This window comes from Melitaea cinxia, chromosome 14 (genome assembly GCF_905220565.1).
Source record: "Melitaea cinxia chromosome 14, ilMelCinx1.1, whole genome shotgun sequence".
NCBI lineage: Eukaryota > Metazoa > Arthropoda > Insecta > Lepidoptera > Nymphalidae > Melitaea > Melitaea cinxia.
Genome location: NC_059407.1, coordinates 14245839 through 14270916, shown reverse-complemented (window position 1 = coordinate 14270916; position 25078 = coordinate 14245839). Strand labels below are relative to the sequence as shown.

The 25078-nt window shown below is 37.9% G+C and overlaps 1 protein-coding gene across 1 annotated transcript; it reads left to right on the top strand.

Annotated features, from left to right (window-relative positions):
* The first annotated feature begins 1724 nt into the window (after window positions 1–1724).
* On the top strand, window positions 1725–23255 carry LOC123659531 (beta-1,3-glucan-binding protein-like). The gene is made up of 8 exons (XM_045594742.1): window positions 1725–1909; window positions 8708–8932; window positions 10036–10268; window positions 11995–12128; window positions 12369–12535; window positions 12736–12960; window positions 21178–21320; window positions 23038–23255. Exons 1-8 carry the CDS (start codon window positions 1738–1740, stop codon window positions 23218–23220), a joined length of 1482 nt encoding a protein of 493 aa, XP_045450698.1. The 5' UTR covers window positions 1725–1737; the 3' UTR covers window positions 23221–23255.
* The last annotated feature ends 1823 nt before the right edge of the window (window positions 23256–25078 follow it).

The following is a 25078-nucleotide window of genomic DNA, read 5'->3' as shown; positions in this document are numbered from 1 at the left end:
ACAAACTAGCGTACGGCTCACCTGATAGTAATTAGTGTGCTGTGTGGCTACGGCACTAAAGAATTTAGCCACCTCCTCTCTTCCCGTGGGTGTCGTAAGAGGCGACTAAGGGATAACAAGGTTCCACAACCACCTCGGAACTTAAGAAACCGACCGATGGCGGAATAACCATCCAACTAATACTGCATATCCAAATAATGCTGGCTTTGAAATACACAGGCCGAAGACGGGCAGCAGTGTCTTCGGTGCGACAAAGCCAGTACTGCGGTCACCAACCCGCCTACCCAGCGTGGTGACTATGGGCAAAACACATGAATTCACCTGTTCCACGCATGAGCCGATTATCCAACAAATACTCCAACCAAATAGACGTCTTTTGGGAAAACCCAGAAAGTCTCAAGTACATTGGTAGACCTTTATATTTTTGATCTTTGTGGTTTAAATCACGTTTACGCAGTCCTAATTACTAATTTGTAGTTATCTACTGTATTGTCCGCTTCTTTGATGCTTATTTCTTACTGATCTATGATATATATATATATATATATATATATATGTATATGTATATAAAATTATCGTGTCGCGATGTTTGTTACCAAACTCCTCCGAAGCAGCTGGACCGATTTTTATGAAATTTTGTGTGCACATCGGGTTGATATGAGAATCAGCCAACATTTATTTTTCATACCCCTAAATGATAAGGATATCCCTAAATGACCCGCCCCTAAATTTTTTTAAAATTATATTTTACTTTTTTTTTATTATGAATTGGCATTGAAAAATATATATAACCGTAAATTTTCACTCATTTACCACCTATTTTTAATAGCGTTTAGCGGCAAGACAACGTTTACTAAGTCAGCTAATAACTAATAGATTTTTCAACATTCCTTCTGACACCGTTTTGTCGCTCTTAATTTAAACTTTAATGACAACCAGGCATAATTTAACTAAAGTGATTCTATAGGAATTTCTTTATATATATTTATATGCAAAAAAAAATCAACTGATTATAATGTTGTTATAGAAACCCGACAAATCCTTGAAAATTAATCGAAATATTTATTACACTACAAATATTTTATATTATTAATTTATTACTACAAATATTATTAGTTTTGCATATTTTTATTCAATAAAAAAATAACAAAATTAATTAATAATAACAAGTATCATTTTACTTAATTTTATGTATTAATGGTCATAAGTGACAACCGGTAAAACCAACGGTCATCAGTGCGAAGATGCTAAAGAGTTTAATATCTCAGGAAGTCACTACCTAATTGTTATAATAATAGTATTTTTATATTCTTAGGACCTGTTTAACCAGTTGTGGATAATGGTACTTGACGGATGACGAAACAAATAGACTTTGACAGCGGTAGGTAGAATAGACAATTAGGACCTGTTTCTCCTCGATTAATAAACTACAATAAAATTACCGATAATTTTAATACTTTCCGGTAATTTCTCATTTATTATTGTATAAACTATAATATTCTTACTATCAAAGTATCAAAAATTAAAGACATTTCTCGATATTACATTACAATAAATATAGTTAGAATATTTATTATTTATTTAATTAGTTTACATTTTAATAACAAAAGTTACACATTAAAAAACATATGTATTTTTTGTTCAACCAATATTTAACGTCACTTCTGAATTTTCTTAGCTTCATAGTATTTCCTTAGATGCTCCGGCGCAGATAAATTACTCAAGGCAAAGGCAAACATGTTGTTAGTCTGCAGCGAGCTGTGCTTGCGGACGGACGTCGTGATGGGGAAGCTTACTTTATTTTCATTTTTAGCGTTATGCCTATTAAAGACGGCATACCAAGCTTATCAAGTACCACCTGCTAAGCTAGAAGCAATTTATCCCAAGGGACTCAAAGTATCCGTAAAAGGTAGGATTTTTTATCTTTGTTTCTTATAAATAATCTTATACAATTATGTAAATAAATAAATAATGTACACATACAACTGTTTAATAATACATTGCATGTAAAATGGTTTTAATTAAATGCAAACGTATATATGTGTCAATAAATTAATTTCATTACCTATTATATTTAATATCTCTATCTGAATGTTAGTTAGTTTGTATTAAAATAGAAAAATATCTAACTACCTACAAAAAATTTAGCTCTGTTGAACAATATTTCCTGACAATACAATAACACAAAAAATAAATAAAAACACTAAAATAAATTCTTTCTAATTTAATTTGCAACAATACTAAAATACGGATCATTAATTATATGAAACAACATTCAAAGTATTTTGTAATGTATAAAAAGTAAAAAATCGTACCTATATAATACATAATAATATTAAATCAATCTGATTCATCTAATCTCATAAACAAAAACGTAACGCAAAATATTTTTTGTCGATTTATTTACAACTAGTTAGTGATCCACGTTTTAATATTATATAAAAAGCGTCCAGCATAGTTTTTGTAATGCTATCAAATATAATATATAAGTACATCCTATTATTTCTTCCTATGAAATTTTTTTATTCAATTCGTACAAATAGTTGATTCTCTCTCTACTAGTAGTCGCCCAGTTGTCGAAATTCGACCATAATTGATTTAAATTATAAGTTTGAACATTACTAAGGTTCTATTGTCAAAGATTTCCATAAAAATAAACAAAAGAGTATCTATAAACTTTCTTTGATAGTGTAGTGTGGATAATGTTTATTTTTTTCTACTCATTTAATGTATTTTTATGCATAATTAAAAAATATTAGCATTCTGCACTCATTAAGTGAGATGATGGAGTGTAGAATGCATTAGCATTCTGCACTCCTTCCTACGTCTGCGCAATTTTCGTAAAAAGTGGTACAAAGTTTTTGGGCTAGGCTTTAGATTAAGAACCGCATTTTGAAGTTTCAGCAATAAGGTTTTTTTTTTACCAAATTATGTCGATAAACAGTCTAATTTGGTAGTTAAATAAGGTAACGAAGTTATGCCAATAACGGTGAAATTTTGAGCTTCTGCTTTAAGCGACGGTTTTTGCCTCACGTATTATAATATATACAGATATCCTTTTCAAATTTTTAATTTTATGTAAATTATTTTTATTTATCCACTCATGCTCATGTATAATTTCTTTTAAACTAAAGTGACATGATATTGTAATGATAATTGAATTTTATACCTAATCAAAATTTATCTTAAAAAATTTCTTTATTCAATTTAGTAGGACTTGAATTGTTTTTGAAGTTAAACTTCTTTACGTACGCTTGGCTTGAGGAGTAAGCTGGAAAACGCGTGAGGAAATCTTTACGAAAAGTGTGATCGGGCGAGGCGAACGGAAGTTGAAGGGGAGATAGGAGTTAGTGAATATAGTAAGAGAGACAGTTACGTTTTTACAAAGTTTTAGTTCGTCGTGTGTGGCTAGGGCACCAAAGAATATAGGCACCCCCTCTCTACCCGCGGGTGTCGTAAGAGGCGACTAAGGGATAACAAGGTTCCACTACCACCTTGGATCTGAAAAAGCCGATCGATGGCTGGATAACCATCCACCTGCTGGCTTTGAAATACACAGGCTGAAGACGGGCAGCAGCGTCTTCGGTGCGACAAAGCCAGCCCTGCGGTCACCAACCCGCCTGCCCAGCGTGGTGACTATAGGCAACACACATGAGTTCACGCATTTTTGGCGCGAACTTGTGGAGGCCTATGTCCAGCAGTGGACCGCAATAGGCTGGAATGATGATGAATGAATGATGATGAGTTCGTCGTGTGGCCTAAACACACACTTGTTTTTTTATACTACTCGATTTTAATGATAATAGTTCTCAGCATAGACGATAATGTTTATAACGGATATAGGGCGGAAACAGCTTTTAAACGGATGAACAAGGTCTAAAAGGAGACGAGAGATTAATGAACTAAGTTTAAACATAAAAACAAACATTCTTTTAACAAAAAAAAAAACACATTAAATTGGTAGAAGATAAAAATATATTATTGTAAAGAAGACGGCATGTCTATTTATGTACATGTTATTGTTAATTACGAATTAATTATTAACTTTGTAGTAAATAAATAAAAACGATCATTAATAAATATTTTTGTTAAATTAATAGTTATGTTTTCTTAATTATTACGGGTAAGATAATGATTTAATTTAAACAAATATGTTGTTACTTTATATGACTGTTTTGTGGGTTTACCCATCGTGCCTCGGAAACAACGTTCAGACTACATGCATGCGTGCAATTCATCCTTTAACATCTCACTGCTGGACATTGGCCTCTTTCTCCATGTAGGAGAAGGATTGGAGCTTAATCCACCACGTTTCTCAACTGCGGGTTGGTGGATATGTTCCCTACTATGACTATCGATTGCTATCAGGTATTTATGATAACATTCAGGATCGATGGCTTAACGTGCTCTCCGAGGCACGGTGGGGAGACCCACAAGGGCAGACATAAAAACCGGGAAGAAATATTTGTAAAAATTTACATATCTATCCCGAGCGGGAATCGAACCTGCAAATCGTCGGTGTTTTGGGTGACTACTTGCTCCACTACACCAGAGCGGTTGTTCAGATTGATATCAGTAAAATTAATTTTCACTTTTTAACCGACTTCAAACAAATAGGAGGTTACTCGATTCGTCCGTACATATATATTTAATGTATGTTCGGGGATGATTATAACCGATTTAGATAACTTTTTTTTCTTGGAAAGGAGATATATTAAGTGTGGTACCATGATAAGGAAACCAGGATCTGATGATGGGATCCCAGAGAATTCGAGGGAAACCCTCGAAAATCCGTATTACTTTTTAGTAGGTGTAGCGATTTTGATGATGTTTAATTTAACCGAAAGCCGATGTTTATCATGTGGTCACATTTAAATTTCATCGAGATCAGATTACAACTTTTGGAGTAATTTTTGATAATGCGTATTTACTTGACTATTGTTTTGTCTACCTACGTTGTATTACTTGTCGATGTAATTGAAGTCGTTTTTTTTTCATTTGCGAGCAAACACAATTATTACTTACTTATCGTCGGAAAAATTCTTAATTTATTGACAATCCGTGTAAATAATCTCTTATTTCTTGTATTCATAATATAATTTATAATAAGCTAAGTTTTTCCGAAAACTAGGATATGTATAGGTTATTTCAGTTTGATTCTGTTAATTTTTAACTTTCGGTACCTAAATATTAAAAACACAAACTTCAAAAACAAATTAGATAATAAACGAATTAAAATTTTAAATGACTTTTAAACTATTATATTAAAACTCTATTAAATATATCTGGGAATCCCTGCGCTAAATATTCATTACATTGTATGTATTAGGAAAAAAAATATTTTTTTTTATTTTTTTCCTTATGGAACTCGACTTGTTATCTCATATTTTTTTTTATCATAAATCAGAATATTTTATACAAATTTTGATAGCATAACAACATAACTGACTACAAAATTAAATTTGACCAATGACCTTAACTCCCAATTGTTGTGTTTACTCGCAAACGAAAAACACCAATTTCAATTAACATTGATACGTTGATAACTAATAACATATAGTCGAAAAAATAATCAATAAAATATACATTATTATGGATAACTCAAAAAGCGATCGTCAGATCTCAATCAAATTTAATTAAAACATTATAAGCATCAGCTTCCTATCAAAAGAAACATCAAAATTGCTTTACCCAGTAAACAATTAAGGTAACACACAAACGAAATAAGAGCCTCCTCCATTTTTAAAGTCTGTTAAAAATCCACAAACCGATCTTATTAAATGTAAACAGTACTCCTTTTTGCACTATCCTTGGTAGACAATTCACGCTTACAACCAGACAACCATATATATTAAACATAAATTTAAAACAAAACTTCAAAATTCTGTTTGTAAAGAGTATATTCGTAATAATATAATGTTTTATAAAATATTTTCCTCAACCGTAAATAAATACAATTTATTACATTTTTTTTTGTTTGGCAATATGAATTAATTTACTCGTGTTATATGATGTATTTTTTTGTGAATAATTTGCCTTTAGTATAATAATATATGCATGGTATTTTTCAAACAGATCTATAAATCAAAAGTAATTTTATAAATGTAGTAATCCTTATTGTCTTTTTCTTTTCGTTAATATGTTGTATAATTAATAAGAATTCCTTTAGAGATAACATAAGATTCATTGAAGAAGTATTAGTTATTAAGTAGTTATCATTCTATCATTTCACGAAAGTAAGAATATATTAAAATGTTGTCATCATCACTTGCACCCTAAAAACCCGTAAAATAAAATGACTAGTAATGAGTGCAATATTTGACTCAGTTCAGGCTGTATGAAGATTAAAATGATAATGGATACCATAGACCCATTTTGATAATTATTTTGTTTATACATATCATTATACATATATATTTATATATTAATACGTAAAGCAAAAACTATGTACCCCTTTTTTACGAAATTCGCGAGGACGGAGGGATATGAAATTTCGTACACAGTAGTCAAAAAAAAAAACATTACACACACTACCATGTATTTGACACACACGCATATTATACTCTTTTGTTGATTGTCAGTCTATATTCAAATTGAAAAAAAAATAAAAACTTTTTTCATTATTTTTTGTTATTCTTTAATTTAAAATTTTAACTATGGTTACAATTCGACCTCTGGGCGAACACTAGTTTTAGTACATTTGCCGTTTCATTTAAATCATTTCTAACATAAAATAAATAACCTTTTTTAAAGCTATCAATCATAAACAAAAACGTGTTTTTTATTTATAATTAAAAGTGGGATTTTTGTAATTATAATTTTATTCGCCGGGGACGGCCATATATATAATTATAATTAGTAAAAACTCGTATAGGCAATGTTTATTAATTACAATCTTATTTTAAGTAACATTATACTGTTATAATAGTTATGCAAAACAAAAAATATAGTTATTATAACAAAAAATAATAATAATTGTAGCATCGTGGAGAGAACCACTACAGGTTGATGACTTTTTCGTATTAGCAGCGATCGTTGAACTAGAGTTCACGTTTTTATGACTATAAACTGGTCTTGTATTCAAAGTAATAATAATAGAATTATCTGTATGTACTAATAAATCCTACTATCACACTCATTGTGTGTAATCCCTATTATTATATTATATTTTATATAATATTATAAATGTGAATGTAAGTTTGTTTATTACGCTTTCACGCAAAAACTACTTAACCGATCATCGTGTAACTTTGTACACATACTATTGGAGGTATTAGAAGTAATATGATGCGAATGGGAAGTTTATGAGATACTTCGGTATAGATCGATGTTTGTTACTCATTCACGTAAGAATTAGTGAATTATTTACATTGCGATGTACTAAGATATTATTAAATAAAATACTATTTAAAATTTTATTACGTATAGAAAATACGAATCTCCATTTTTTGTATTGACGTCAGTCTAGTTATTACTGATAGGTAGAAGACATTAAATACCATACAATAAAACCCCTAATTGTTTTTCGCTGGAATTTATTGTTTATACAATTATAAAATAAATTTATTAAATTAATAATAATAAAAAAGAAATTAAGGAACACAAACTCGAACGGGTTTTCCCGTAGATACAAGACGATATAGATTCCTCTAGACGCTTAAATTAATATTAACGCTTAAATTAATATTATTAATTTAAAGTTATTGGATTTTAAATAGATCTAAATAATGAAACGACTCTAAAAACTTCGTATAACAGTCTGATTCATATTCGCCTCTTACTATGTTTTTCAAATCGGTTATCACTTATGTAATAATTACATTGTTTTCATGCATTCCTTTATCAACAAGGGAAGAAAGCTTGTTGCATAACATGGATATAGCCACGAGAATCAATTAAAATAATCTATTAATAATAAATAGACTATAAATATATATATAAGATTATCTAATATATAAAATTCTCGTGTCGCGGTGTTTGTAGTTAAACGCCTCCGAAACGGCTCGATTATCATTGTCATAAAACAATAACATAATAAACAATTGGCTTTTATCTATTTAAGTATAACATTAATTATTTTCTATTTTGTTTTACACATTTTTTTTTAATTATTATTTCATACAAATATAAACAATAACAATTATTTAAAATGAGCAATTGTATTTTTTTTAAATATATATATGGCGATGTTCTAAAAAGTGTAAAACTTAAAATGATTGGCACAAGTATGAAAAATCTTTTTTCAAGATTGTAACGGTTATTTTAAATAATAATCAATTTTGTAATAACGTTTTAAATTAATTTAATTATTAATTAATTAATCAGTTTAAATTAATTAATTTGATACTATTGAACGAAAGAATTTCATCCAATCAACTATCAAACTACAATGGTTTATGATAAACCATTATAAGGGTTAGTGTAGTCCTAAATAAATAACAATAATTTTACTATATATAATATTCTAAAATCCTCAAATAACAGTATCGATTTAATGAAGCACACTTTCAGATAAGTTCAGTTCACTTCAGAAATAGATATTAAATAGAACTGTACGATATTTTCAGATGATTTATTCTTTTAAAATTTCAAGTTTAATTTTGACACTTGTAAAGGTATATAAACACGTGTATCATTACTTATTCCTCATGATTCAGCCTCATAGCTTAGACGTTTATAACTACACCATTATTTTCATACTTTACAGATGACGGCTTCTCTCTATTTGCCTTTCATGGCAACTTGAATCAAGAAATGGAAGGACTGGAAGCGGGACAATGGGCGCGAGATATAACTAAGCCCAAGAATGGAACTTGGATCTTCAGAGATCGAAACGTGGAACTAAAACTCGGAGACAAAATATATTTCTGGACTTATGTGATCAAGAATGGTCTTGGTTACAGGCAGGATAATGGGGAATGGACGGTGACTGGTATGTATGACAATTGTAGCAAAATAAGGTTGCTGGATAAAACTGGGAACATGATTACAATTAAACAACTTTTTTGAATTTTATCGAGAATTGGTCACGCGAGGACATGGCATATTTGTTGTAAAGTATCCGAAACGTCGGGCATCTAAAAAACTTAATAAACCGTGATAAAATCGTGATATTGGTCACGCGAAGACATGGCATGTTTGCTGTAAAGTATCCGAAACGTTGGGCATCTAAAAATCTTAATAAACTGTGATAAAACCGTGATAACCCGTGATAAAAGTTGTTTCATTGTAAGAAGTTAAATTCGCGTAAATATTAGAAAAAATCATCATTATCATTATTTCAGCCTATTACAGTCCACTGCTGTACATAGGCCTCCACAAGCTCGCGCCGAAAATGGAGTGAACTCATATGTTTGTGTAAGACGCTGCTGCCCGTCTTCGACCTGTGTATTTCAAAGCCAGCAGTTGGATGGTTACCCCGCCATCGGTCGGCTTTTTAAGTTGCAAGGTGGTAGTGGAACTTGTCATTCCTTAATCGCCTCTCACGACACCCACAGGAAGAGACGGGGTAGCTTATATTCTTAATGCCGTAACCACACAGCGTAGAAAAAATATATATAAATATATAAGGCTAATAATTTTTTGCTTAAATAAAAATAAAAAAGAACTTCTTCCTCAAATTTAAAAAAGAAAAAAAGTCAACATTATCTGATTTGCCCTACCAGGGCGGGCAAAACGAATACTGATTGGAAAACGCATTTTAATCAAATAATTAAGAGGTCGTAGATTTTCCCAAGGTTTGTTTTGTTCGTCGTTGTTTTTTGATACCCGCCCGTCCCTTTATATGAAAGCTTTTGAAAAATTTTGAAACATTAGAAACTAAAGTCACAAAGTGTACAGCTAAATTAAAGACTAAAAGTATATTCTTTTAGTAAAAAGAAGCACTGTTTATAATGCTTCAAGTATTAATTGGATGCTCCAATAATTAAGCAACAAACACAACACATCCATGTGACATACTAATGGCTAGATAGATGAACAAAATCTTTGTAACAGAATTAACTTCAAAACTTAAAAAATGTATTTTTTTTTCAGAATTTGTCACAGAGGACGGATTACCAGTGACAAATAATATGCCCATTCTCGACAATCGAGAATCTGAAGGCAGTTCAACAACTAATCGACCAATATGTGCTGCTTCCAAAACCGTTGTGCAAGGTTTTTCGACAGTTTGTCAAGGAAATCTTATTTTCTCTGAAGATTTTGACAAGGCAAAATTAGAAGACCTCAAAAATTGGGATCCTGAGATCATGTTTCCCCGAGGACCGGTTAGTATTTACGAAATTTTATTTAATACCAATAATACCAAATAGCGTATGGTGCGCTATGGATACCTGTGACATTGGAACATTAAAGGAGATTTGCAGATCTTACCTTAGAACCTTCCCAGGTGGTATTGGTGTGGTGGGTAAGATTCTGGCTATCATTTTTTTATGCAACTAGCTCGGTAATCAAGCGTACGGCTCACCTGATGGTAAGCGATTGCCGTAGTTTATAGATGTCTGCAACACCAGAAGCATCACAAGCGCGTTGCCAACCTCATCCCCATTTCCCCCAGGAGCTCTGGCCACCTTGAAATTTCCTGCTGTGCCCTACCTCAGTTAACCATACTCAATACAGGGACACAACACCATTTAAGAACAGTAGTTCTCATTTTCAAGTAGGTAAATTAAAAACAAAACATATTGCTAAAAAAATTAGTTGACAAAAGTTTAAAGTATTATTATAGATACCTATTTACGTAAAAGAACGAAAAACATGTTTTCTTGTTTAATGAACCCGATCTCAGACCGTAATAAGTTTTTCCAATACCATTATGCGTTAGACAGCTTATTATAAAGAACGGTAAGACGAGGAATCGCAAATCGAAAACAACTAGGTTAGAAATAGAATAGCTTAGATGTCGGCATAATATCTATGGTATTGAATTATATTACTAAAATTATGGATGTCGCGACTTCCTCACATAGTCACTTACATATTTTGTGATGATAGTATGTACATATGTATGGTCTGAAATTATAAAATTTTGACGAAGATATAGCAAAAATGCAAAAACCCAAAATATGTTTCAAACAATATGAAAACAATTACTATCGTAACAAAGTCATATATTATAATTTTATGTATATTCTAAAATAAATTCATCCAAAAGATCACGCGGAAGTTAAAATTCTAATTTTTATGGGTAAACACCTTCCTTACCTTGTTAAAAAAATTGATCCAAAGGAATCAAGATAAACCGACTGTGACCTGCGGATTAATGGGTTCCGTTTTACCATTTGTAGAAATAATTTTATGAATTAATTCTTATTAAAGTGAAATAATGTCACTCTATTGGTTGATGTATTTACTGTAAAAAATAAATCTTTGTAAATTATTAACTGAGGTAGGGCACAGCAGGAATTTCCTGCTCAAAATATGGAGCAGCCCGACAGAGGTAGTACCTCGACCTTACAGAAGATCACAGCAAAATAATACTGTTTTCAAGCAGTATTGTGTTCCTGTTGGTGAGTAAGGTGACCAGAGCTCCTGAGGGGATTGGGGATTGGGTCGGCAACGCGCTTGCGATGCTTCTGGTGTTGCAGGTGTCTATAAGCTACGGTAATCGCTTACCATCAGGTGAGTCGTACGCTTGTTTGCCGAACTAGTGACATAAAAAAAAAAAAAATAGACCAGAAGATAGATAGAGACGATATAACATATATAACCATTTTATAGAATTATAAAGAGAAATGAATATCTATTCTCGCCGTCCCTTAAAAAGCATCAAAAATTATTTGTCCTAGGTACCGTGGGACAACCCACAAGGACACGCACCTAAATCAGAAACAAGTATAAGTAAATTTGAATCTAAATTGCTACCGTACACTTAACAACTCGACCTTTGAATTATAAAAACGAGGTCCATTAATCTAACTTAAACAAAAAAAAACTTTTACGTTACTAATAGTTTGGTTTTTAGTAAAACGGAAAATGCTGTTTTCCTTTCAGGATTATCCATTTAACGCCTACCACATCGACGGAACTGTGAGCCTAGATAATGGCGCGCTGAAAATTAAACCAGAACTTACGGAATCACACTTCCATGAAGGAGTCTTGAGCGAACAATGGGATTTAACAAACAGGTTAGTAGTTTATGCGTGACTTTTTAACGAATCTTTGCATAGAGCATGCGAATTTAAACAAAAATTGTTGCCGTTTTCAAGATTGATTATTTAAAAATTTACAAGGCGTAATTTTACGGGGAGGGGCAAAGATAAATACCATAGAAAATCTCAATAAATAGAGTGTAACGAGGCACGTTCGGAATATTAGACACACACTCGATAAATACTTAATTTAATCCGAATAATTAACCTTTTCAGATGCACCGGGAAACTCAGTACGTGGGAATGCTCTCAGTCAGCATCAGGAGCCCAAATCCTGCCGCCCGTAATAACCGGAAAACTGACCACTAAAAATCATTTCAACTTCAAATTCGGCAAAATCGAAATAAGAGCGAAACTGCCTGCCGGCTCCTGGTTGATGCCAGGTATTTATAATAAATAACGTTGACAGTCAATCTTATTAAATTTAATATGAAATAAGAATCTTCAATTTATTTGGTTATTTCGTTATTAAATACTTTAAACCGATAGCTATTCTTCGTGGACAAAAAAAAAAACACCGATCCAAACGAAAAATGATAAAATTATTCTGTACGGAAACGCTTAAAAATTTTTTTTTTTCCAGAAATCAATTTGGAACCACGTGATAATGTATACGGAAGTGAACGCTACGCTTCCGGCCTGATTCGAATAGCTTATGCTAAAGGAAATCCGGCGTTCGCTAAGACATTGTACGGTGGACCGATACTTTCTGACGCTGAACCATATAGATCGTACCATTTGAAAGAAAAACTTGGTATCGAGAACTGGAACAAGGACTTTCACATTTACACCTTGATTTGGAAACCTGGTTCGTTTTATTCTATATTTGTTTTTACAAAAAAAAATTAAGATAAAATCCAAGAATATAAAACAAAAACAGTGACTATATATTAATAATATAGTCTCGTAATGGTCATTTTTGACCATTTTGGTATTCTAATAATTAAACCACTTATAACTAACACAACACATTTTTACAATTTATCAAACTATTTTACGTAAAATCAAAAGTTTCTAACTCAAAAAATAATTGAAACGTGAGTGTGGGAACGAACAAACTAGTCCGTCCGTAAAAATTTAAAGACTTGCATAAAAGGAAAAAAAAGTAATGGTATATTTCATGCAAGACGTCAATAAATTAATGAAACACAGTTTTTTAAAAGAGTAACTGCAGATTTACTTGCGGTCCTCTCTGCGGGGTAATGTAACAAGCATAAATTCAACTAACGCTGAATGGCATTCTGCAGGTAAAATTCAACTAAAATTAATACATTAAAACAAATATAATTTTAATCTGTACAATGACATTTCAAAAGTGTTTTTGAAGACTATTTGATTAGTCATTTTCGTGTTCATGTAATTTTTATTGTTTCGATTTTCATTAAACCTATTGTTATAAGGACAGTTAGACGATACACATATTGTCTTTTTAACAATTATAAAAAAAATTGTATTTTTTTAAATTTAGTATGCCGTATCTTATATGCCATATCTTATGTATTAAATTAATCACGATCGACGATCACGATTCAGCTTTTAAAATCCCATTGCTGTATACGAGTATAAGCCTCTTTCTCCATGTAAGACAAGAATCCAATTAATAAAATAATAAAAACCGGTGGTCGACCAGTGGTCGAAATTCGACCATAATTAAATATTTAAATTTGAAAAAAAATGATAAAAATAAAAACACACTTCAGCCTATCGCAGTCCACTGGTGGACATAGGTCTCCCTAAGTTCGCGCCACACATCCCGGTCTTCCGCAATCCTCATCCAGCCTACACCGGCAATCTTACGTAGATCGTCGGTCCAACGGGCCGGAGGACGTCCCACACTGCGTTTGCCAAGACGCGGTCTCCACTCTAGGACCCGTCTACTCCAACGGCCATCGCTCCTGCGACACAAATGACCAGCCCACTGCCACTTCAACTTGCTAATTCTGTGGGCTATGTCGGTTACTTTCGTTCTCTCGCGGATAGTCTCATTTCTAATCCTGTCTTTGAGAGAGACCCCAAACATAGCCCGTTCCATTGCATGTTGAGCGACTTTAAGCTTGTGGACCAGTCCCTTCGTCAGTGTCCACGTCTCGGCTCCGTATGTTAACACAGGCAGGACGCATTGCTCGAAAACTTTAGTCTTCAAGCATTGCGGAATCTTCGAAGTGAAGACTCGACGGAGTCTGCCAAACGCCGCCCAGCCCAACCGAATCCTCCTATCGGCCTCCTTCTCGAAGTTGTTGCGGCCTAGTTGGATAGTATGGCCTAGGTAAATATAATCCTGAACAACTTCGAGAAGGGTACCATCGACCGATACCGGTATCGGTATGACTTGGTTGTTAAACATAACTTTCGTCTTATCCAAGTTCATACAGAGACCGACACGTCGGGAGGACTCGTTTAGGCCGGCCAGCATTTGGCCTAACTCATCCAGCGTCTCCGCAAAGATGACAATATCGTCGGCGAAACGAAGGTGAGAGATGAATTCACCGTTGACGTTGATGCCTCGTTCCCCCCAATCCAAGGTCTTAAAAACATCCTCTAGCGCAGTGGTAAACAGTTTCGGTGATATTACATCCTCCTGTCTTACCCCACGCCGGAGGGAAATAGGTCTTGTTCTTTGGTCATTGACATGAACGGTCATCGTCGCCGCGTCGTACATAGATTTCAGTACCTCGATATATCGCCAGTCGATATGACATATCTGCAGAGAGTCCAGGACAGCCCAGGTCTCGACAGAGTCGAAGGCTTTCTCGTAGTCCACAAATGCCATACACAGCGGTTGATTATATTCTTCCGTCTTTTGGATAATCTGTCGAACAGTATGGATGTGGTCCACGGTGCTGTAGCCATTCCGAAACCCAGCCTGCTCTGGTGGTTGGAATTCGTCGAGTCTTCTGGCGAGACGATTCGTAACAACCCTCGAAAACAGCTTATAGACGTGGCTCAGAAGTGAGATCGGTCTGTAATTCTTTAACAGAGACTTATCGTCTCTCTTAAAGAACAGCACCACCACACTCCTGGACTACGCCTCCGGCGTGGTACCTCGGTGGATGACGGCGTTAAATAGTCTTGCCAAGGCTTTCAGGACAGGTCGCCCTGCGGTTTTAAGGAGTTCAGTGGTAACTCCGTCATCCCCCGGGGCCCTCCCGTTTTTAAGCTGCCCGAGCGCTGTACTAATCTCGCACTCTTCGAAGTCCGGGATACTCTCCGAATAATGGCGCAAAAATGGTGCCTGTGGATCTTCGGTGTCTCAAGTCGCAGGCTTGCGTGCGCTAGACGAGTACAGCTGTCCATAAAAATTCTCAACCTCTTCTCGGATCTGAGGGCGAGAGCAGACGGTTCTGCCATCTGCTGTTTTAAGCTTCGCAAGAAGGCTTCTCCCCAATGGTCTTTGGAAAACCTTGGACCCCCTATTCTGTTCAATCAGAGTAGTAACCTCTCTCGTATTTGAGCAGCGGAGGTCTCGGCGAATAAGTTTCCGTATCCTCTTGGAAAGAGCCCTCTGTTCTGGCGAAGCAGCCGGCAACTCGTGCCTCTGCCGCATCAGATCCAAGGCTTCGGGAGAAAGTTTGGACTGCTTCGTTGGCTTTTTTGGTGGAAAGTGCCTGCGACCCAGTGTACACAGCGTCTTCACCACGTTCTCGGTTATCTCGTCCACGTCGCTAGTAGTTTCCAGCGAATCGAATCGGTTTTGGAGTTCCAATTGGAACTGCTCGGAGCCACATAGTATTTGGGGCAGCGTAGGTCGGAGAGTAGATTTCGTCAAGCGGGTCCGCTCCTTTCGGAGACATATATTCAGAGTGCCCCGTACTAGCCGGTGGTCGCTGCCGGTGTTAAACCTGTTAACCACTGAGACATCTCTGAATATATGCCTTTTATCCGCTATGATGAAATCTATCTCGTTCCTCGTCACAGTATCGGGGCTTTGCCATGTCCACCTCCTTTGGGGCTTCTTCTCAAAAAATGAGTTCATCAAGAAGAGCCCCTCCGATTCGAGGAAGTTGACAAGCGTCTGCCCCCTGTGATTCCTGTGCCCTAATCCGTGTGGTCCGATGCTCGATCCGTCGCGGCCTTGTACTCCCACTTTAGCGTTGAAGTCTCCCATAACAACGCTGTAGAAGGTCGAAGTAGTGCCATGTATGGCCCTTGTAATATCTTCATACAAGGCTTCGACTTCATCGTCAGAGTGTGCCGAGGTCGGCGCATATACCTGTATCACTTTCAGGGAGTACCTGTCGGTGAGCTTAAGTACAAGGTACGCTACCCGGGTCGACACACTACTGACTTCCACAACGTTGTTAGTGAGAGTCTTGTGAACCAGAAAACCGACGCCACCTTGGGAAAGCCCATCACCTTCACGGAAGTAGAACAAGTGCCCGGAGTCCAGGATCATCGTGTCCTCTCCCTCTCTTCGGACTTCAGACAACCCCAGTATGCTCCACTTAATGTTCTACCTCAAGTTCGGTGAGGCGATGGTCCAACCGTAGCGTGCGTCCTTTATACGTAGCCAGGAATATTTTTCTATGGCAGCCTCCCGTACCCCGGTGATTCTTGGCACCCTCTACCCCACCGTTACCACGGCCGCTGCCGTAGCCGGGAATAGTGGGGCTGCCGGGAACTAAGGGCCTAAATTTTTGGTGCGAACTCTGGGTTTTTTGCCCGTAGTCACCACGCTGGGCAGGCGGGTTGGTGACCGCAGGGCTGACTTTATCGCACCGAAGACGCTGCTGCCCGTCCTCGGTCTGTGCATTTAAAAAGCCAGCAGTTGGATGGCTATCCCGCCATCGGTCGGCCTTTTAAGTTCCAAGGTGGTAGTGGAACTGTGTTATCCCTTAGTCGCCTCTTACGACACCCACGGGAAGAGATGGGGTGGCTAAATTCTTTAGTGCCGTAGCCACACAGCACAAAAATAAATAAAAAACTTTAAAAAAATTTAAAAAATTTCAATTTGACTTCAGACTTTGACAATCAATAAATGAGTATAATATGTGTGTGTGTGTCAAATACATGATAGTGTGTGTAATGTAAGTTTTTTTTTTTATTGATTTAATATATTTTTATGCATAATTTTTAGAAAATATTAGCATTGTACATTCCTTCTCTTTATAAACTACAAGCGTACGAAATTTCATACTCCTTCGTCCGCGCAATTTTCGTAAAAAGTGTACCTACAAAGTTTTTGCTTCACGTATTAATATACAGATAATAATGATTTGAGTCATATCTACAAAGTTTTTGCTTGACGTATTAATATATAGATAGTAATGATGTGAGTCATATCTACAAAGTTTTTGCTTCACGTATTAATATATAGATAATAATGATTTGAGTCATATCTACAAAGTTTTTGCTTGACGTATTAATATATAGATAGTAATGATGTGAGTCATATCTACAAAGTTTTTGCTTCACGTATTATTAAATAGACAATAATGATTTGAGTCATATCTACAAAGTTTTTGCTTGACGTATTAATATATAGATAATAATGATTTGAGTCATATCTACAAAGTTTTTGCTTGACGTATTAATATATAGATAGTAATGATGTGAGTCATATCTACAAAGTTTTTGCTTAACGTATTAATATTGTTACGAACACAAAAAGAAACTAGCACCATCTAGCGGCAACCGTTGAAACCATACAAAGACAGCGATAGCACGAAACTCTCTACTCAATACTAGATGGCGTTAGAGGAACTACTGTGGAACTATATAGAAGTATAGTTTCGAAAACCGGGTACATTCGCGAACTTTCCAGAATGGTCTGGGCCTCGCGTCGGCAGATATAAATAGCCGTAGGTAGGCGAGCGAGTGCAGTTCAGTTTGAGCGATCTTCGAGGCAACTTCAAGAGTGAAAACTAGTGATCAAGAGTGGTACCAGCGAAACCTACGACATTGGCTACGACTTAGGACATTGTTAGTGCTTAGTGTTTGAACCTAGTGCTTTGTGTTGGACCTAGTGCTTGTGAATAAAGTCATGAAAAGAGTCAGCAGGTCTTTCTCTCCAAATCCTTCGAACCCTAGCACGTAACAACTGGCGTCGGAAGTGAGATTTGGTGATGCCATTGACTCCGAGAGAAGACTTCAAGGGGGCCGTCAGGACAAGGGCACAACGAGCTGCGGAGGCCACACCCACTGGGGACCATGCTCCGCCCACCGTGGGCCAAGCCCCGCCCACTGACCCCACCTATCATGCCTCGCCCACTGACCACGCCCCCCAGGCCCCACCCACTCAGACTCAGACCCCATCCACTCGGGTTCAGGCCCCGCCCCCTCAGGCTCAGCCCCCGCCAACTTTGTCTCAAGCCCCGCCCACCGGACCCGCCCACCTTACCACGCCCACCAGTGACACCGTAACTTCTACAGACCCTCAAGTGGCTCTTCAATTAGGAAGTTTAATTAAATTAATTGAACAAACAAGTCTCAAATTGCAAGAATCACAAGAGCAGCAAAGGGCTGAGATTCGTGGTGCTGTGCAAGAATTACAAGAGCAACAAAAAGAGCTCCAAGAAAAAAACGCTTTGGGCTGTAAAAGATGTTAGTGACGCGGTGACTAAGCTTCGAAAAGATGTCGACGTAGTGGAAGAACGAGTTACCGGGTTAGGATTGGTGTATTGGTAGGTGTTTGTTGAAAATGTGAAAACCGGCCTCACTGAATTACAGAAGAAAGTAGTGCGCCTTGAAACCACGGGAGCCGCGATGTCAAGTGGAAGTACCGGAGTGGCGCAAGGACCAAGAGTGAAAGTGCCTCTATACGACGGTACTACTCCGTGGAACGCTTATCGTCAACAATTCCAGACGGTTGCTACTGCCAACGGATGGACGGAAGAGCAATGCCTGACCGCTCTCACTGTTGCGCTCAGAGGGCAAGCTTTGTCGGTTCTGGAAGCACTTCCACATACAGGAAACGGGTTCCGAGACTTGATGGAGGCACTTGAATCCCTCAATCCCTCTCCTCGCTCAGGAGAAGGACTACAACAATGGGCGTTGGAAATTGAGAAACTCGTCAGGAAGGCACACCCAGGAGCAGACACCAAGATGGTAGACACGAATATTGTTCAAGCATTTGTCGACGGAATCAAAGACCTGGAGGTCAGAGCTGCAGTGAGGCTTCGTCACCATACATCGTTGAAGGAAGCATTGGCGCATGCTTTGGAGGTCGAGGCTGTTCGCCATGACATACGGCAGACCCATAAGATCCGCGAGGTTTCTGAGGAAGTCAAAGAGGCGAAGGCTCCCACGAAGAAAAGCTATGGAGTCATGTGCTACAAGTGCGGCGAGAGGGGCCATGTTCAGCTCAACTGTCCGCAGAAGAAGACCCAGATAGCAAGGATGAAAAGGATCGAGGAACAAATAGAGGAGCTGAAGAAGCAAGGGGCTTCGCCCCCTGCCCGGGATCAGAAGTATGACTTCAAGACGAAACACCGCAGCGAAAAGATGCATGGGAATGCCGACGCACTCTAACGAAGGCAGTGTTCGGAAGACTGCAAACATTGTGTTAAGCAAGAATCTAATGAAGTAACATTAAAGCTAACAAGAACAAGTCCTTTGGGTATCTGGGAGAATGATTCTATGAGGGAAGCTCAAGAAAGAGATGACGACCTTCGGCACATCATCACGTGGAAGAAACGGGGTGACGTAAAACCAATCTGGAGTGAGGTTGCACCCACTGGCGCTATCACTAAGGCGTACTGAGCTCAATGGGACAGTCTGATACTTCAAAACGGAATACTCTACCGGAAATGGGAGAAGACTAACGGCAGAGAGTTCCGCCTTCAGATAATTGTCTCAAGAACGAGAGTGCCAGATGTTCTCCGTGAAATACATGATGGCGTATCAGGAGGTCATCTAGGTGTCAAGAGGACGTTAACAAAAGTGCGAGAACGATTCTACTGGTTGCATTGTCGAGATGATGATGTACACGATTGGTGCCGCAAATGTACTACTTGCGCTGCTGTAAAAGAACCACAGACCAGGTGCCGTGGAAATCTGCGGTTGTATAACGTCGGTGCACCGTGGGAACGAATTGCAGTTGACGTAGCGGGGCCATTTCCTGTAACGGAATCGGGAAACAAGTATTTTATGGTCGTCATGGACTACTTCACCAAATGGCCCGAAGTATTCGCCATACCAAACCAAGAAGCTACAACAGTCGCTTCTAAGTTACTCGAAGAAGTGATATGTCGCTTTGGTGTGCCTCTAGAAATCCATTCTGATCAGGGCAGAAACTTCGAATCGCAAGTATTCCAGGAAGTGTGCAGAATTTTGGGCATGCATAAGACGAGGACCACCGCGTACCATCCACAGTCTGATGGAATGGTTGAGAGATTTAACCAGACCCTTGAGAGGCATTTTGGCGAAATTGGTAGACGACAAACAAAAGGATTGGGACAAGTATATACCACTTTTCCTTCTATCGTACCGAACCGCCGAGCATGAGAGCATAAAAGCTACCCCGGCGTATGTCAATTACGGTAGAGAATTACGAATACCAGTAGACCTATTGACTGGAGGGTCACCGGAGGGACCAAATACCGTACAAGACTATGTCAGCGATTTGAGGGAAAAAATGCGCTATATACACGCCCTGGTTCGGGAAAATGGGTTACAGTCAAGCGAGAATATGAAAACCAGAGACGACCGGAAACCGAACACGAGCGGCTTCAAAGAAGGGTCACTGGTATGGCTGCATAACCCAACCCGCCGAAAAGGGAAATCTCCAAAGTTGCAGACGTGTAGAGTAGTAGAGTGGTACCAGCGAAACCTACGACATTGGCTACGACTTAGGACATTGTTAGTGCTTAGTGTTTGAACCTAGTGCTTTGTGTTTGAACCTAGTGCTTTGTGTTGGACCTAGTGCTTGTGAATAAAGTCTTGAAAAGAGTCAGCAGGTCTTTCTCTCCAAATCCTTCGATCCCTAGCACGTAACAATATATAGATAATAATGATTTGAGTCATATCTACAAAGTTTTTGCTTCACATATTAATATATAGATAGTAATGATTTGCGTCATCTTTGCAGATGGAATCGAGATGCTAGTAGACGGTGAGACCTACGGCACGGTGCGGCCGGGGGACGGGTTCTACTCCAGCGCTCGCGACCGCGCCGTGCCGCACGCCGCCGGCTGGCTGCGCGGCTCGCTCGTGGCGCCGCTCGACCAGCTGGTGAGTATTGTACGACTGGGTCTTCAAACAAACGTACGGCTCACCTGATGGTAAGCGATTACCGTAGCTTATAGACGCCTGCAACACCAAAAGCATCGCAAGCGCGTTGCCGACCCAATCCCCAATCCCCCCAGGAGCTCTGGTCACCTTACCAACAGAAACACAATACTGCTTGAAAACAGTATTATTTTGCTGTGATCTTCTGTAAGGTCGAGGTTTGGAAGTCTGAAGAAAAGGGTGGATCCTCGGACCAGACGGGTGTTGTGTCTGGCGGGCTAACGCCCCCGACGGTTGTGTCGGGATCTTGTATATATACTTAATCACTTTGAAAACTCTGATAGCGCGATGTAGCATACGTCAGTTTTCTCTAATTACGTAGTTTGTAGTCGTTCGTAATTCGCGCGATAGATGTCGCCACATTACTCCCCTCCGAGACCGGAGGTCGATAGCAGGTTAAGTCGTCCATTAATCTTGTCATGCTTGCCGGGCCAGTGGAATGTTCCAGTGAGTCGGAACCAGATGCCGCATAGTTCACGGTGAGTCGGAACTGTCTGCGGTGATGCTGCATATGCTCCAGTGAGTCGGAGTGGTGCAGTGCTGCGTAGTGGCTGCTGCTGCGTCGACCAGGAGAGAAGTGCGTCTCTGCTTGCTGACCGGCCGAAGTGCAGTGTGCTGTGCCAAAGTCGCTGAGAAGGCTGTGGGCGATGACCAGGAATGCGCGTACACTGCATGCTGGTGGTCAGGATACCCGTAGTAGCCGTAGATGCTGGCTGGCTGAAGCCGTAGATACTGGATGCTACTCGCTGCTCGAAAGCTTGAGGAAGTGATGATGACGATGAAGGTTGCGCTGATGTTCATGCTCGGGGTCAAGTGATGATGACGTCATGATGACGTAGCTTGCGAAGGCTGCGCTGATATTCATGCTCGGGGTCACCAGTTTAGGAGCGTGAGGAAAAGGGAGGATCCTCCAACCAGACGGATGTTGTGTCTGGCAGGCTACCGGCCCAACGGTTGTTGTCGGGATCTTGTATATATACTTAATCACTTTGAAAACTCTGATAGCGCGATGTAGCATACGTCAGTTTTCTCTAATTACGTAGTTTGTAGTCGTTCGTAATTCGCGCGATAGATGTCGCCACAGAGGTACTACCCCAGTCGGGCTGCTCCATGTTTTGAGCAGGAAATTTCTGCTGTGCCCTACCTCAGTTAGTATAATATATACGATTGGGTCAGCAAACAAGCATATAAACGCCTGCAACACCAGAAGCATCGAAGCGCTTTACCCACACTTCCTCGTACCCTCCCATGATCTCTGGCCACCTAAATTTTAGTTTTTTTTTTTTAGGTAAATATCTATAATATAATAGGGTAGCCTATGTAGTGTGTGTATTGTCGTAGCAGTAAATGGTTTGCATTACAGAATAAATAAAATAACTGCAAATATTAATTATTTAACTATTAATAGTTAGCATAAAGAACTGACTCTCAGTTTTGAAAAGGAACAAAAGTCCCTATCTTATCTCAGTGGATGACAGTATTATCGATTTGTTGAGTATGTCGCCATCACTTGTTTGATCATATTAACTTGACTTTTAATATTCTATAAATTTTGTTGACCAGGCTACTCCTGCCGAGCGCTCAATCCATTCTTGAGGGTCCTCCATTCGCAATGAATTTATTTATCAATATTGATTATTTATACCGTTTTGTATTCCAGTTCTACATAACCTTGGGTGTCCGTGTGGGTGGTATTCACGACTTCCCCGACAGTCCTGACAAACCTTGGGAGAACCGCAGCAGAAAGGCACTCTACAAATTCTGGCAGAACAAGGACCACTGGTATCCTACTTGGTACTCACCCGAAATGATCGTGGACTATGTACGCGTATACGCTCTGTAATACATTTTGGAAATAATAAACGTGTCATAAATCTGTTTAATTTTTTTCACATTTAAAACGTATGAGTATAATTATTAAATAGTAATTTAGTTTATGTATAGCTTCAGCCTGTAATATCACACTGGGCATTGTGACCGTTGCGCTAACGTGTGCTTATGTAACCTAACGTTAAATTAATATTTATAAGTTTAATCATATTATATCAGCTGATGCCTAGTATAAGAAATAAAGAGATCACTCCTGAATTTAATAGAAGATATTCTAAGTTTGTTCCTCTAATTCCAGTAACCCACATTTGCTTACACGTTCCATTGGTACTTAAAACAAACCTAACCTTAACATCAATGAAAACATATCTGCTACATTCTAACTTCGGTATTCTATATTATGTTACTAGGACTTGAGTTGGAAAGAGAATAGAAGAATAACTTCGAAAAACACTTATTAAGAAGATAATACCGGTTCTAAATGGATACAACTTGTGTTGGAACAAAATATCTGCTGGCCCGTTTTTTATGAAATTTTGTGTCCATATCGGGTAGGCCTTAGAATCAGCCAACATCTATTTTTCATAACCCTAAGTTATAAGGGGGGAGGGGGGTTAAGGGGGCTAGTAACATATATGATAAAACAACGTTTGCGGTGTTAACTAGTATTTTTAGTCTTAACTTTAGTCATTCAGTCTATACGTAACAAATTCTTTGATTAAATATATGTAATTTTGGTGCCTTTTAATTCAGTGAAGTTGTTATGTATGTTAATATATACAGGTGTGCAGTAATTAATGGATAGCCCCGCAGGTGCTTGTGGGGGGGCACAGGGCCAACTCACAAAAAAAAATCTATCTGCAACGGTCTAGGATTTTCTTACAATTTTTTTAAGTACTAAATTTGATACCTTTGTTCAAACTTTTGGGCACTACAGCTGTAAATTCAGTAATAACGAATTGATTTTCTCTGGAATTAGCCGTGATTAATGGGCTTTGCTATTGCGCATTAATAAATATTTCTAGCCACAACTGTTTCTTTATTTCAAACACTTAAAAATAAAAAATAGTGCATTCGATTATGATAAAGTTTGAGCACCTGTGGTGTAAATAAAATGTAGGGAGACTTATAACCAAAAAATAATAATAATAAAATAAGAACTTTTAAGTGTATTTTGGGGTGGTTGGGATATTATTAATAATTTAAACAACAATTTCAAATAGGTAGTTTTATAATAAATGCTCAAATTATTTGCCAACTACCACCTACCACCACAGGCTCTACATCTTCTTATGAATGACCTTTATAATAAGCGCGAATACCTGCGCTCTCCGATTTCTCGAGCTGCATCCAAAACATGTCGACGAAGTTCTTGTATTGTTGCAATTTGTTTTTCGTGTACTTAGCAGTACCAATAAAAGTAGTCTATTGGGTTTAGGTCAGGCGATCGTGGTGGCTATAAAATAGGTCCCAAACGGCCGATCCATCTGTTGGGATACCGCATCTTCAAAATTAAACAAATTTCGGGTGAAAAGTTATCAATACATTCAACGCTTTGCACTCGAGCACTAAAATTACTCAAATAAAACCTCAGAAGGAAGGTCACTTCTAGCTGTACGTTTGATGCCATAAACCTTATTGTTATGCTATGTTCTACATGTATTTTTTGAGTGCAATAAAGTATATATATAATCTGGAATTTAGCCCTAATGAAACAAACACAGAAACGTCATCAGTTCGCTACTTTATAAAGTTAGGTATCTGGGCTGGTCACCTGTGTTGCAGGACCGATGGCCGTTGGAGCAGACGTGTCTTTGAATGGAGACCTCTACGCAAACGCAGTGTGGGACGTCCTCAGGCTCGCTGGACCG

Bases quoted from the DNA above. Each gene is read 5' to 3' on its own strand.
- LOC123659531 (XM_045594742.1), top strand. From the start codon at position 1,738: ATGTTGTTAGTCTGCAGCGAGCTGTGCTTGCGGACGGACGTCGTGATG. The intron at 1,910-8,707 runs GTAGGATTTTTT...CATACTTTACAG, and splicing joins ACTCAAAGTATCCGTAAAAG to ATGACGGCTTCTCTCTATTT. The intron at 8,933-10,035 runs GTATGTATGACA...TTTTTTTTTCAG, and splicing joins TGGGGAATGGACGGTGACTG to AATTTGTCACAGAGGACGGA.